Consider the following 13,940-nt stretch of genomic DNA (forward strand, 5'->3'; position numbering starts at 1 on the left):
TCACCAGGCGGGTGGTGAAGCATTGGAATGCGTTGCCTAGAGAGGTGGTGGATTCTCTATCCCTTGAGGTTTTTAAGTCCCGGCTGGACAAGGTTCTGGCTAGGATGACTTAGTAGGGGTTGACCCTGCTTGAAGCATGGGGCTGGACTAGATGACCTCCTGAGGTCCCTTCCAGCCCTATGATTCTGTGATTCTGTGATTTACTTATGGCCAGCAGCCACCCACCCCAAGAGCCCCAGGCACCCGCCCCCCTGAGCCCTCACAGGGCTTGCAGGACTCTGGGCAATCCTGAGGAATAAGGGGATTTTGAAATGGACCCCCATGTAGCTGCAACAAGCTGCGCGTGTTCGAAAGCGTCCTAATGCTAATGAGATGCTGAATATTCAATTCAGTGCCTCATTAGTTTTCTTCTATACAGCCATTAGCATGGCCATTTCAAAGTTTTGTCTTAGTGCAGACACAGACTTACAGAGATAACTCTCAGCAGGGGATAGTCAGGTAAGCCAATGGAAGGAAAAGAAACTTTTTTGAGCCGAGAACAATTGCAGTCTGAGGGGTCTTTTGTCTGTGTGGCAGATGCAGAGGGGACAGAGAGAAATAATTACTCCCAAGTAGTTGGAACGAATACAGTAAATATCTTGACCATCTAATAATCAGCCAGAGATGAGTAAATAGAAGAGAATGTGTAATTGGATATGATCAGATTATGGTTATTTTGAATTTGGTGTGGACTATCTTTTCTCAGTGGCTTTGGTTGACGATTTGATTCCTTCCCATGTAATTTGTATTTTTAAAATGAATCCTAGGGAAGCAATTCTGTGCGCTGCAACCGCTATGATTTATTTTCTCTTGTCTTGTGAATAAATTACCTTTTTTAAGCAAACGATTTGATTCCTGTGTCCTAGAGGACAGTCTGTGTACATTCTTGGCTTAGATTGAAAGGCCAGCTACCAAATTACAGTTCTTTGTCAAGATCTCTCCTGAAGGAGGGTTAAGAGCTTGGTGTACTCTACAGGGAGATATCAAGAGTGTATCTTACTGGATTAAAGGTTTTCCCAACCACGGTCAGGGAATCTGTGGCCTTGGGAAGTTTTTTAAGCAAAGTCTTTTACAGGCAATTTTTTTTGCAGGCTCCCACTTTCTGCACTCAGCGTGGGGAGGTAGCCCTGACATATGCCTATGCTAACTCAAGTGTCTGAGTGGCCTTTAAGGATTACTTTAAAATGAAAGCAAAGAAATCTTTTAAATTCCATGTAAAGTAAAAAATACTGATGAAAATAGACCAGTTTAAACCCATTATTTTCCCAAACATGCTGTCTACTCTCTTTCATTTACTTGTTGCCCATAGCAACAGCAGCACGGTAAGTGGTGCAGGACGCTTTCTGTTTACATGCTGTTCAGATAATGAATGGCCAGAATCTGAGTAACTGATGCTCGCGTCATTCTGAAACTGTTCTTAGTCATTAGAGACTAATGAAATGGTTTAATCTTAAAATTATGCTTGTCTCCCTAAAAATAAACCTATTTTTCTTAATGTAGAAGTTCAGACTAGCTCCTGATTGTTCCACATGAGAAAAAATAGTAAATAAAACCTAGACCCTGTGGCTTATTGGACTAGTCCAGTGTAACATAATGGAGGTGACAAATGTAGTGATCTGTGTATCAAAGAGAAAAGGCCAAAACTTATGAACGACACTTCAGGCCACAAGGATCAATGAAATCTACTAAAATATTGACAGGAAGAGTTGGTATAGCATTCTCCTCACAATGTAAAAAGCAATAATGACACCTGCCATTTCCTTAAGAGCTTTTCCTCTGCTAAAATCAACTTCCCCTTGTTTGGACCGATCCTTTCAGTAATGATTTCTTGTGTTAAACCAGCTAGTTCTCCTTTTAGATATTTTCTCAGCTAAATGGAAAACCAAGGAGATGGAGATCTCTTTATTCAATAAGAAGCCATAGAGCTCAGTCTCGCTAGCATCCTGATCATACAGCAGCCCAAAACAACCTCTAATTTTATCTAATGGCCTTATATACACACTATGCTGGAATAGGTGCATGAGGGAATCCTGGAAGATATGGAATAGAAGAGCTTGGGGGAGGAAGTAGCATCACAACCCTCTGGGTCCTCTTTGAAAGAAAGGCACAGTCACTTCAGGAAATCTGATACTAGAAACTGTATCAAACCTTAAAAACTCTCACATCATCAGTTATTCCATCACATTCGATTTGCTATGGAAATGGAAATTTTCCCAAGAAACTACTGGAAATGTCATGAAAGCAATAAATGTCTCTGAATAACTGTATCAAATCACACGTGGATCTATCCAGTCCTAAACTATACAATCTATCAAAAAGAAAGTGAGCCTGGTAATATGTAAAAGAAAGGAAAGGTTCTGTTAATACAGAAAATGGGAAATTTCAGATTGTTTTTGCTGATTTTTGTCCTAATCAGAAAAAGCCTAAACGATCAAAGCAAAAAGCTGTATTTAACAAACATTGTTTCCTCTTTTCTGCTTTTCTTTTGTAGACCATTTTCTTTGCCTTCTTTACTTCCCTCTTGCTTTTAGTATTTTTTTTCTCCCGCCTCCTCAGTGCTCAGATCTCTCCCCTCCCTCTTAGTCTTTCCTGTTGTATTTCAGATCTCCTTGGAAGAAGACGGAGTACCCTATCCAAAATGTAGATCAGCATTTTGCAACTCCAAGTATGCAGATGAGGGTGATCTGTTGACTTTGTTGTTTTTGCCTTCCAGGTGAGTTGCCTGCCTGACAACCACCAATACTACCTTCCTTTTAGTCTCTGAAAAATTAAAACTTTTCACTCTATTGTCTCATTTTCAGGTCAGAGCAGCATCTCTTCTTTCTACTGCTGAATTTTGCCCATTTAATCTCTTTATTCGCATTCCCCCGACCCCACAATTCTTCTACCATCTTTCTCCCTTCCTTTGATCTTTCTTTTGTCCTTCCACCTATACCTGAACTTTGTTGATGGGATACAGCAATGTTTTCACAAACTGTAATTTAGTAGACTCACCGGTAAATTTTACTTTGCATCCAAGAGTACATAGTATAGCATACGTAGCATTCCAGGAAAACTTCACTACACAACTCCTTATAATCCACCAATGATCCTCACAAATGCAGCAGGTCTCTCCCTTCTCTCCAGTCTCTCTTCCTCATCGGTTCTAATCTCAGCAGGCCTTCTTCCTCTAATCCCTCAATTTTTACACTCTTCCATGCCACACCCTCCCACTGCTGCTCCATATTAATAACTCCTCTGGCAAGCTGTCTCATGTTCTACTGTGTAAAATGCCTTTGTGATCCTGCCCTCCCTTACACGCCGCTTCCTGCTGTTTGCAGCCACATTGTTATAACTTTAACTGTAGTATCCAACTTCAGAAGAAGCATATTATAATGTTCATGGTTAATCATTTTTGCATCACTACTGATATTTCACATCCACAGGATCCTTATGAGATATAGGGATAAAGAACAGCAGAGAAGACACTTTTGAGTAAACCTCATTGCATCAGTTCAGGAATTCAGGTGGTTCCCTGCAGGGTGTTGTCTGTCATTGCCAGCTGCCAGGCAGAAGCAGGATATAGGTTCACAAAAGTCAAGCATAAAGTATTAATCAGGATTTGTTTATATTTACAAAAAAAAGAATGTGTTTATATAACTAAATTCTGGTTCAATAATTTGAAAATGATATGTTGCATTGAGGCCAATTCTGGCTTCGCATCTGTATTGAGCTCAGTCAGGAAGTGTCACTTGTTCTATGAGAAAGAAAAGGAGGGAGAAGATTGAGTTTGTTCAACTAAACCAAGATTATTACATACTGAACCTTCCTGGTCTGGTACACTCAGGACCTGACCAGTCCCAAACCACAGAATTTGCTGGAACAAGGGCGGTCAGGACTGTTCCCTCTGTTCCCAGTGGCCAGTTCAGCTTTGCTCCTGGGGCTCTGCTGCTCCAGCCATCATGGTGACATGCCTCGATTGCTTTGGCCGCCAGCCTGCTGCAGCTCTGTTGCTCTGGCTGCTGGCCCTGAGGGCTCCCCTGCTCCAGCCCCCGGGGTACCATGGCTCCTTTGCTCTGGACCAAAAGCACCCACGAGTTTGCCAGCAATGCTAGACCAGAGGTGTTGTCGGACTAGGGAATTACAGATTACAGAGGTTCAACCTCCGCATCATCGACATTCTCTGAAGAACATTTTCCTGTGTGTGCAGAACATACAATAACGTATATGCATTTATAATGTGAGGAAAAGAAAGGAAAAAAAGTTTGAGGCTAGGGGTTCTGTTCCAGAACTTGGGACACTGGGCAACTGTACACATTACAGTGTCAAGCCTAATATTCTACTTTTGTAGCACTGACAACTGGGATTTTCAAAAGTGTTAAAATGAGTCAGAAGTACAAGTCCTGTTGACTTATTTTATAAGAACCATATATTTCTTCTTTCTGCATGTAGCTTATTTCAAAAATTAGGGTATTGGGGCGGGGGGAGGGTCTTAATTTTTTTTTCTTCTGCAAAGGGACTTTTGCTTCTAATTCATTGGGCACCTTTCAAAATCCCACTCTATGATTTTAAGAGAGCTCAAGATGAAGAAAGAGGAGATACTGGATTCTGAACAAAAAGTATCCATTTATGAGAACACTATCAATGTTTCAATTACAGCAAAACACAATGACCCTGCCTTTGTAAAATATATTCACTTAATCAACATAGGTGCAGTTCTTGTTTTGCTCAAAATTTCTCCCTAAATGCAATAAACACAGTAATTTATCTTATCATTTAGCTCATACTATCCTGCACCCATAAGGACGAACAAATGGCAGCCTGTGCATGTTATCTAGTTTGGGTATAACCAGTATAAAAATAGCTATGAAACTATGTGCTCATCCTGTTTTTGCATAATTATACGGCTGATGATTTACCAAGCATGCTGGTCTATTACTGCTCACTTCAGAGTTGTATCTAAGCTCAGTGCAGCTAACTGGCTGAGTGCAGTTAGATTAGTGATGAAAACTTCAATGTTGTGAATGGAAACTTTCAGTAATGCATAGGTTTTTTTAATTCCGCCAAAAAAAATGTTCTTTTGTGTGAAAGAAAATTAAGGCAAGGGTGATTATTTAGTTTTTGTGCTTTTTTAAAATATGGAAATAAAGTCCATCTTATAAATATCTATTGTTAATTTATAGCATGGGCCAGCAACCCTCTGCACACGTACCAAGAGAGTAATACAGGAGCCGATTTTCATCGGTTCAGTCCCTTCTCCTCCTGTATGCAACCGAGAGCTTGCTCAAAGCCATGCCACTTGAGGATTAACAAAAGACCAGCTAATGCTACCAATCACCACCTAACTGGCAAAACTCTGCATCTTAATTCATTTACTAATGAAGCTGTTGCAAGTAGGACTATTAGTGACTTTAAAAAGTATCACCTGCACTCGGTGGTACACAGAGGTCAAAAAGTCAAATTTCAGCACTCTGCCTCTGAAAGGTTGCTGACCCTGGTTTATAGATTTCATGACAGAATATTTCTGATCAACTCCTCTACCAGTTTGTTGTAACAGGTTCTTACCCATGAAAGCTCATGGTCTAATAAATTTATTAGTTTCTAAAGTGCTAGAGGTCTGCTTGGTATTTGTGAGGCTACAGACTAACAGGACTACCCCTCAAACTCTCACATTGTATTTTACTGTTCTTAACCACCTTGCTAAAATACTAGTTCTGTTTTGCAATGTACTGGGTTTCTCTTCCTCTTTCTGGGGTATTAGTCAGAGAAAATATTAAAAGTATTTGCCAAGCCCAAGCATTCAAAAATCATGACATTTACCGTAACTAATTATTTAAAAAAAATCAGCAAAACATTTTGGGTTCTTTCATTTGCATTCAGGTTTTTAACTTTTAGGGATCACCTTTCTCCCAGCTTTTCTGTGCAGCCCATGAGGATTAGATATTCTCTTTTTCAAAAAATGAAGGCTGAAGTTCATATGACTTCAGAAACTGGAATATTAGTATAAAAATCATTATCACAAGTCTCATGATAAAACTTTAAAGAGTTGCAACTTGCTATTAGTTAAACATTAATGTAAGCAGCAGATAAGTTCACAAAATTCTAAGCACCCCACGGGAGCTCTCCATAACCATACGAGGGAGTAACCTACTTCCAATCATCCTTCCACTATAAAAAAAACAAGTCTCCTTCCCTTCACAAATCCAAACAAGACCAAATATGGAGTCTCTTGAGCTCTTCCATTTCTGATTCCAGGCTTTCCCTACACAAGTAACTTCTACTACAGTAAACCCTTGAAATATGTGGCTTCAAGTTGAACGTAATTCACTTTAATATAAGTTAAGCACAACTTGGAGCTGCTCTGCGGCTGTCAGCATGCCTACCTTCCCCTCAGCTGCAGGCAGCTAGGCAGGCTAAGAGCTTCTTCTCCCCGCCTTCCTCCAGTGGCCTAACAAGGGAGCCAACAGCCATGTGGCTGGGGGAAGGCAGGGAGAAGCAGCAAGGAAACTGACCAGTCCTGATCGGCTGGTCAGTTTCCCAGGCCTTGCAAGTGGCTAGGAGCTGGGAACCAATCAGCAGCCTGGTTCTCAGACCTCCTGCACTGGTGGGAAGGAGGAAACTGACCAGCTATGAGTTGGCTGCTGCTTGGTTCCTGTCTCCCCTCTGCTTGCAGGGCCCAGGAAACTGACCAGCACATGGATGTTCTGTTTCCCAGGTCACACAAGTTGCAGAAAGCTGGGACCCCAGCTCCCGCCTACGATAGTGGGCTGGTCCGTTTCCTGGTTCCTGTAAGCCCCGGGGAGCCAGGAACCAGGCTGCAGTCTGGTTCCCATCTCCCCGCTGACCTGCATGAAAATTTGAGTTACATGGGGGTTGCAAGACCACAACCCCCCACGTAACTCAAGGGTTTACTAAACTACCTCTCCCTTCATGCATATCATATGAGATCTATGATGCAACAGGGATACACTTTACTTACCAATGTCTATTTCAAGAACCTAAAATGGCTGGGATTATGGAGTTTTGTCTTCAGCACATACAGAATGTTTTAATAATTTTTTACATACAAATCTGGACAAATAGCGAACAGTCTAGACATTCTCCTCGAAGCACAGACATCCTGGCTTGTTTGCGACTGAAAGCCACAGGGGTTTTTAAGTCCCAGCTTGACAAACTCCTGGCTGGGATGACTTAGTTGGGGTTGATCCTGTTTGAAGCAGGGAGCTGGATTTGATGACCTCCCGAGGTCCCTTCCAGCCCTAGGATTCTATGAAGAGCCTGATCCTGCAAAGACGGATGCCTTTCCTACATACTTCCCTGGGACAATTAATATGGACTAATTTCAGCCTGTGACTATTTTTGCAAGCTCAAGATATATTTTTAGACATTTATATTTTTGCTTAAGTACAGGAATATCTGTGGGAGTTTTACATGTTTCTCTGCCCCCTTACCAGGCTGACCAGCGTAGGAAACACTCACTGCTCGAAAAACTGATACCCCAGAGCGCTTAACCCACCCGGACGAGATCTGCTCAGACCGAGGGGCGCCTGCAGGCAGCAGTGCCCTCAGCGAACGAGCGAGCGAAGCTCAGCCGCCAGAGGACCAAACAGAGCAACCCCCTGTAGCCATAGCAAACCCCTGGCCCGTCCAGCTCCCGGCCCGTGATACATTTCAAGACAGGCGCCCCCATCGTTATGCACGAAGTCGTTCGTATTCAAGCCCTGGTGCCCTGCCTGGGGCGGCCACGGCGCTGCCCACTGGGGTGCCCTGGCCAGTGCAGGCCCTGGCTTCAAGCGGGGTCCCGCTGCCCCACTCACCACTGCCCAGAGGGGCCCCGGATGCCCCACCGCCCGCACTGGAGCGCCCCTCTAGTCACCTCACGCCCAGGTGAGGAGCGCAGCTCAGCCCATGGCTCAGGCGGGAGACAGGCCACGTGGGGGCGCGGCTGCGCGTCCCTCCTCATCCTGCGGCCCCAATGGGCTGGCGCGCCGGCTCACGTAGCCCGCCCAAGATGGCCGCCGCTCTGGACCGAGCTGCGAAGGCGGCGGCGGGTCCGAAGGTAGCAGGCGGCCGCTGAGGAGGGCGGCAGGGAGCTTGCAGCGCCCGCCGCACAGCGGGGCGGGGGGACTTTCCGGGCCGCTGCGGCACCATGCGGCGGGGCTAGAGCCGGGGGAGTCCGCCGCGGGGCAATAATGTTAGCAGAGGTAAGAGCCCGCTGAGGCCGGGAGGAGCAGCCCCCTCGCATCCCCGGCTCTGTGGGGCTCCACGGGGCCCCCAACCCGGCCCCGTCATTCAGCCCCTCGGTAACCAGTGAGGGCGGGGGGAGCAGTCCTGGAGGAGCCGCTCGTTGGGCCGGGCCGGGCCTGGCTTGGGGTGTTATGTTAAGAAGTGCACTCGCCCCTGCTTTGGGCTGTAGTCATTCAGGAGGCCGAGGTCCCTCCGTCGGGCCTGCCCAGAGATCCGAGGCCCTGTCCCAGCCCCACACAGCATTGCTGCAGCTGCACCAGGACACTGCCGCTCTTAAGCCCCTGGGCCACTGGCCGAGTAGACGCTTTGTCTTATTCACTTGCTAATTTATTAATTGGCCAGCGAGGGTGATTGGCGTATAGGGCTCAGAAGCCTGACAGCCTTGAGTCTAGTCTCGCAGGGACAGCCCTGTTACTCTGTAGCCTCACCTTAAAGACTGACTAATTTATTAGGTCACAGGCTAGAGCCATTTCTTCAGGTGATTGGATTCTAACTTTGTTCCCTTGGTGTGGGACTGCAGGCACTTCCTGTAACTTGCCAGCCTCAGTTTCTCCATGGCAATTTGGAGAGTTTTGCTTTCCTTACAACTGTGTTGTGAAGCTTCAGATAATTGTTATATAGAACATAAAAGATGATATGAATCCGAAGTATCAGCTGCCCAATCTACACTAGAAAATTAGGTTCGAATAACTGTTGCTCAGGGGTGTGGAAGATCCATATCTCAGAGTAGCATAGTTAAACAACTCTGAACCCCCATATAAACAGTGCTTGATCACAGGAGAATTTTTCTATCCCCCTGCCTTTCATCTCGCAAGGGGAGTGAATTACTCATGCTGACATGGAGGTAGTATTTATGCTTGTGCTGCTGTAGAGTTTAAAGTGCAGGCAAGCCTTGAGTGTCATTAGTGTTCTTGGTCCTATATAAAACAGAGGAAATGATATGACTGCTGCATAAGGAGGCTGGGAGTGAGGGCCTTGTGCTGTCAGGAGTAGTTTATCAAATACTTTAAGTGACAAAGGTTTCTTATGTTTATAAATTTCCTTTTTAAAGGGTTATTAATTATCTGAATGCCAGTGATGTGCTTGGCAAACAAACATTTGTAAGGGATGAGTCTTCTCCACAGTCCTTGTTCATATTCTGGTCTGATCCACCTGTCTGAAGGGAGCAGATGGAATTTATTCCTCTTCAAAGAGATGGATTTATTCCAATAAAATATATGCACTTAAATTTTGTTACATGTTCCTTTGTGTTTGTGGAGGAGGGGTGACGGGAATTGAGGTGCCTTTTGACACCTGGAACATCTGATTTTTATTTGTCATGAAGGCAGACAGGCATTTTAAGGTTCTGATCTGCATATCTCCTTTTCTTCCATTGTCATGTAAATTCCTGGGTTGAGAAGGTGCAGTGCACTGTTTATGGGAAGTTTTCATGTCAATGAAAGAAGACAAAAACTTGCAGACTAATGTGTGTAAAATAAAAATCCTAGTTGGAATACGAACTCTGAATTTTTTGGGGATGGTGAGTGTTTGGGGTAGTTGGACTACTTTGAGTAATAAGTTGTGTGTATGTATATATAATGTTTTATGTGCAGTATTTCATCAGTAAGACCATATACTCTCAGATGGTATTTTTATATTGGCATAGGTTTTAACAATCCTGAGTAAATGACTAGTATAGAGTTCTTATTTAGCATGCCCTCATAGCTGAGGGATTTTATGTCTAAAAGGATTTACTGAGAAGTTCTGATAATAGCACTGGGTTGCTCTGAGGGTGAAACTTGTTCTGTTGATTTTTTTGATATCCTTGGTGATATTTTCAGGTACATCATCCAAATTCATGGTAAGAATTGCTTATACTTTCTAGTTTCCATTGTAATGTGAAGAATGCTGTCCAGAACTAATCAAGATTACCAATTTCTAAAGTTTCTGGTGTAAATATGATTTACTGATTAAAGGTCTACCAGCAAAACAAAGTTATCCACAAATACTAGGTACTGAAATGAATACTAAGATTAATACAGCTCCCTGTTTTCCCACTGGCTGCTTCATACTGCTCATAATCTGTTTCATAAAGAAGCCATTGCTGAAGACTTCTAACTGGAGAGGAAATCAGTAAGTTGCAGAAATGTTTTGTGACTTTATTTGCCATAAGAAATTCCCTAAATATTTCCAAGTTAAAAAAACTAGCAACTTTGAGTGGACCAGCTCAAGTGAAGTTAGCATGTCAGTTTCTAAACCAATACCTGATTTTACTGAGTAAACAAAATGTAACCTTTGAACTAAACATATGATTTGATGATGGGGTCAGAAGGAGATGTTTGTAAGTGCTGTGTAGGTGATTCATCTTGATCCCCGCCCCCCCCCACCCCAACTCAGCATTCTTCCATCAGCTGTCCATAGTACTTACATTTAATGGGGAAAAAATTCACTTCTAAGGCAGAATTTGCATTTTTATCAAGTTCTTAAATATTTTTCAATTATTATTATGGGTGAGAATCCTCTTCTCCCCACTGCTTTCCCCGAACAGACACTTCAAATCATTGTTAGTGTTGCTTCTTCATTTCCTTAATATGTCCAGGAGTCATGATGCTCTTTATAGATGCTGTTCTAAAAATATATAATTCTTTATGTGAGCCAAGTATAGTAAAGCTCTTCTGAAGCAAGCATTAGATTCTGCTTTACAAAATGGATTTCCCATGGATACCATTTACAGTCATGTACCCGTATGACTTTTGGGAAAACAAATACTTGTGTTTTGGCCTCATAACAAGCACTCATACTCTTCTAAGGTATTTGATTTAGAGATGGCACTACATCTCATTTTGATTTAAGAGAAACTTAGATGTAAAACTAACATGGCACACCTTTAAATGATTAAAAACTGGCCAACAGGTCTCAAATTTTAATTGTAAATGGGAAATCATCAGGGAAGTGTTTTTAGCAGAATCCCACAGAGATTGGTTATTTGTCCTCTACTTCACATTTTTAATAATGTGAAGAAAACAAAATCATTACCAATGAAGTCTGCAGATGACACAGAAATTGGAGGAGTTGGTGGTAAACAAAGAGGACTGGTCAATATTAAAAAGCAATTGTGATTATTTCATAAACTGTATACAACCAAACCTTGTGTGTTTTAATGCTGCTACATCTAATTATATATGTCTAGGAACAAAGAATAAAGGCCATACTTACAGGATGAAGATCTCTGTCCTGAGAAGCCTTTGTGACAGACTGACCCTACCTGCAATATCCTGAATGATCTTGCTAGAATTATTAAAAAAGCACCTTTATGTGTTGTATGTATTTCCATAGAAGAATAAGGAGAATAACAAAGGGCAATTAACACATTCACTCATATGATAGCTTAATAGAAGAGCCCTCTCTATCTGCCTCACGCTTCTTAAAATGTGTGTATATACTAATTCAAACTGTATTCTGCAGGGACCTTTACTGAAAAATATTTGTATGTTATGCTGGATAATCAGTTGAGCAAGACAATGTAACCAAAGGGCTAGTGTGATCCTCGGAGGCATAAACAGGAACATTGAGTAGGAGTAGAGAGGTTTTATCTGCCATTGATTCAGTTGCTCTTGGAATACAGTGACCGGTTTTGGTGTCCACAATTCAAGAAGGATATTCATCAACTGGAAAGGGTTCAGGGAAGAGTCAAGGGAACAACTGAAGGGTTAGAAAAATGTACCTCATAGAACAGTCCCAGAGCTCAGTGTGTCTATCTTATTAAAAATAAGGTGTGACTTGATACCTTTTGACACAGAATACTACAAGTATTTCTGTTGCTGGAGCGCTTAAAACATTGAGTATTTAAAATACTTCTAGTGTCTTATAGTACTGCTTGGGGAGAGGTGGCAAGATTGGTAGGGTAGAGAGGTTACAAAGTAATAGAGGGAAGAGAGAGGAAATAGGAGTGGTAGATTCCCAAAGAAACGTTATCCAAGCAGAAACAATGCTATTTGTAAATCACTGGCCAGGATCATTACTTCTAGAAAAGGCAATTCAGGTGTTGATAAAGAAGAAGCCATAAAATAGTTGACTCACCTTACTTCTGGTAGTGGTAAAATAATTGATACTTGAATCTTTTTGGTATTTTGATTCCTATCTTTGAAAAGTGTTTGGCTGTGGTTGCACTAGCCTCTCCTTTCAGAGGGGCTATGGTAATGTGGCAGTTTGAGATATGCTAATGAGGCACTGCGATCAATATGCAGCCACATGAGCTTCAAAACTGCGGGTTTCGAAACGCAGCCACCTGTATAGCGGGGGCGGGGGGGGGGGCTTTTGAAACAGACCCCTGATTTTGAAAGCCCCCTTATATTTCTAAAAGCAGATGGTATGCAGTCTGCTGGAGTTGAGCTCATTTTTATGTAACTCTTTGAAAAATAAACAAAAATCCTCAGAAGTTCCATATAGAACTATATTAAGTATATGCTAAGTTTGCAGAATTAAATATTCGTATTAAGTGAAACCAAAATTAGATAATTATGGTAGTTTTAGCGTTTCTCAAATATGGAAAAAAGAAAAGTCTGTCATTGTAAAATCACATAGTTGGTTCCTATGTAATGGATTCTACGATTTTGATAGTTTTGTGTTTTCACTGCGAAACAATTGATATTCAACTGACAATAATTACTGAGGGACTTTCCCCATAAAGGTGTGTTTTTGCAATATTTACCTTGCCAGCCATTTTTTGCAGTTTGACCCAACCTGTCCTACTTGTTAGTTACTTGATTTGAAATAAACACCTTTTATGAGTATTGCAGTTTACTACTTCTCTGCTCTACTATCAGTTTAATTCAGAAATATTTAGGAGCAAGGAAGCTGCACTGTATATGTAGACTCGCTTAATTTATTTTGTCTACTCCTTCATTTTCAGCTGTGGAAAGTTGAAGACCAGGTTTTTCAAAGATGGGTTTGAAGTTTGACATGGTTGAGTTTTTAGTTCTGGTCGACATCAAGCCAGTATTACATGAATAATTAGGCATGGATGAAGATATAAATATTGGGAGATAAGATTAGGGAGGCAAATGGATCAGCAGACCAGAAGCAGAATGTTTTTTAGTAGTCAAGATAAGGGGGGAAATATTATACGATTTTTTCCACTGTTACTAAATTTTACCAGACTGCACTTATCTTGCACTTTAGTTGTGCCCACTAAAATTCAATAAAAAGTGTTTAAAAACATTTCTCAACCAGCATTGTTGAAAAATACATAAGATTGGACAGCAGCTACATGGAAAGAAACTTAATAGGATTGGCACACAAACTTAACTGTTTAAAATCAGCATGCCACTGTAAAACCAAACTGACATAGAAATGCTGTGGGAACATGTCCAAGAATTTCAACAGATAGCAAAAGTAGTGCATACACTGAATGAGCAAAACCAAGAATTCATTAATAAAGATTGTTTAATTGTGTATAATACTCATAACATTGCAATTGCTTGATAAAAATTACAACATTGTCAATGTGGTCTAATAGTAATGTGGTATACATGACTTACAAAGTAAAGGTGAACAAGTAGTATGACAAAAAAACTTGTCGTCACAGATGAATTAAAACTTTTGTACAAGGAAGGTAATGCCAGTGAGTGCAGGGCAGGAAAATTAACCTGCGGCAGTATTGTGAAGTTAAGTGGGCAGCCGATGCAGTCCATACT

General features: G+C 41.9%; 1 protein-coding gene across 5 annotated transcripts in view; it reads left to right on the forward strand.

Annotated features, from left to right (window-relative positions):
• The first annotated feature begins 8,040 nt into the window (after window positions 1-8,040).
• Window positions 8,041-13,940, forward strand: part of SNX13 (sorting nexin 13) — a 147,722-nt gene continuing 141,822 nt past the window's right edge. For all 5 annotated transcript variants that reach the window (XR_012644048.1, XM_074984652.1, XM_074984654.1 and 2 more), the window contains exon 1: window positions 8,041-8,222. Coding sequence is in view for 4 of the 5 variants with exons in the window: in XM_074984652.1 (XP_074840753.1) it covers window positions 8,211-8,222 (12 nt within the window). In the remaining variant the exon portion in view is untranslated. The remainder of the gene's footprint in view (window positions 8,223-13,940) is intronic.

This window comes from Carettochelys insculpta, chromosome 2 (assembly GCF_033958435.1).
Source record: "Carettochelys insculpta isolate YL-2023 chromosome 2, ASM3395843v1, whole genome shotgun sequence".
Taxonomy (NCBI): Eukaryota; Metazoa; Chordata; order Testudines; family Carettochelyidae; genus Carettochelys; species Carettochelys insculpta.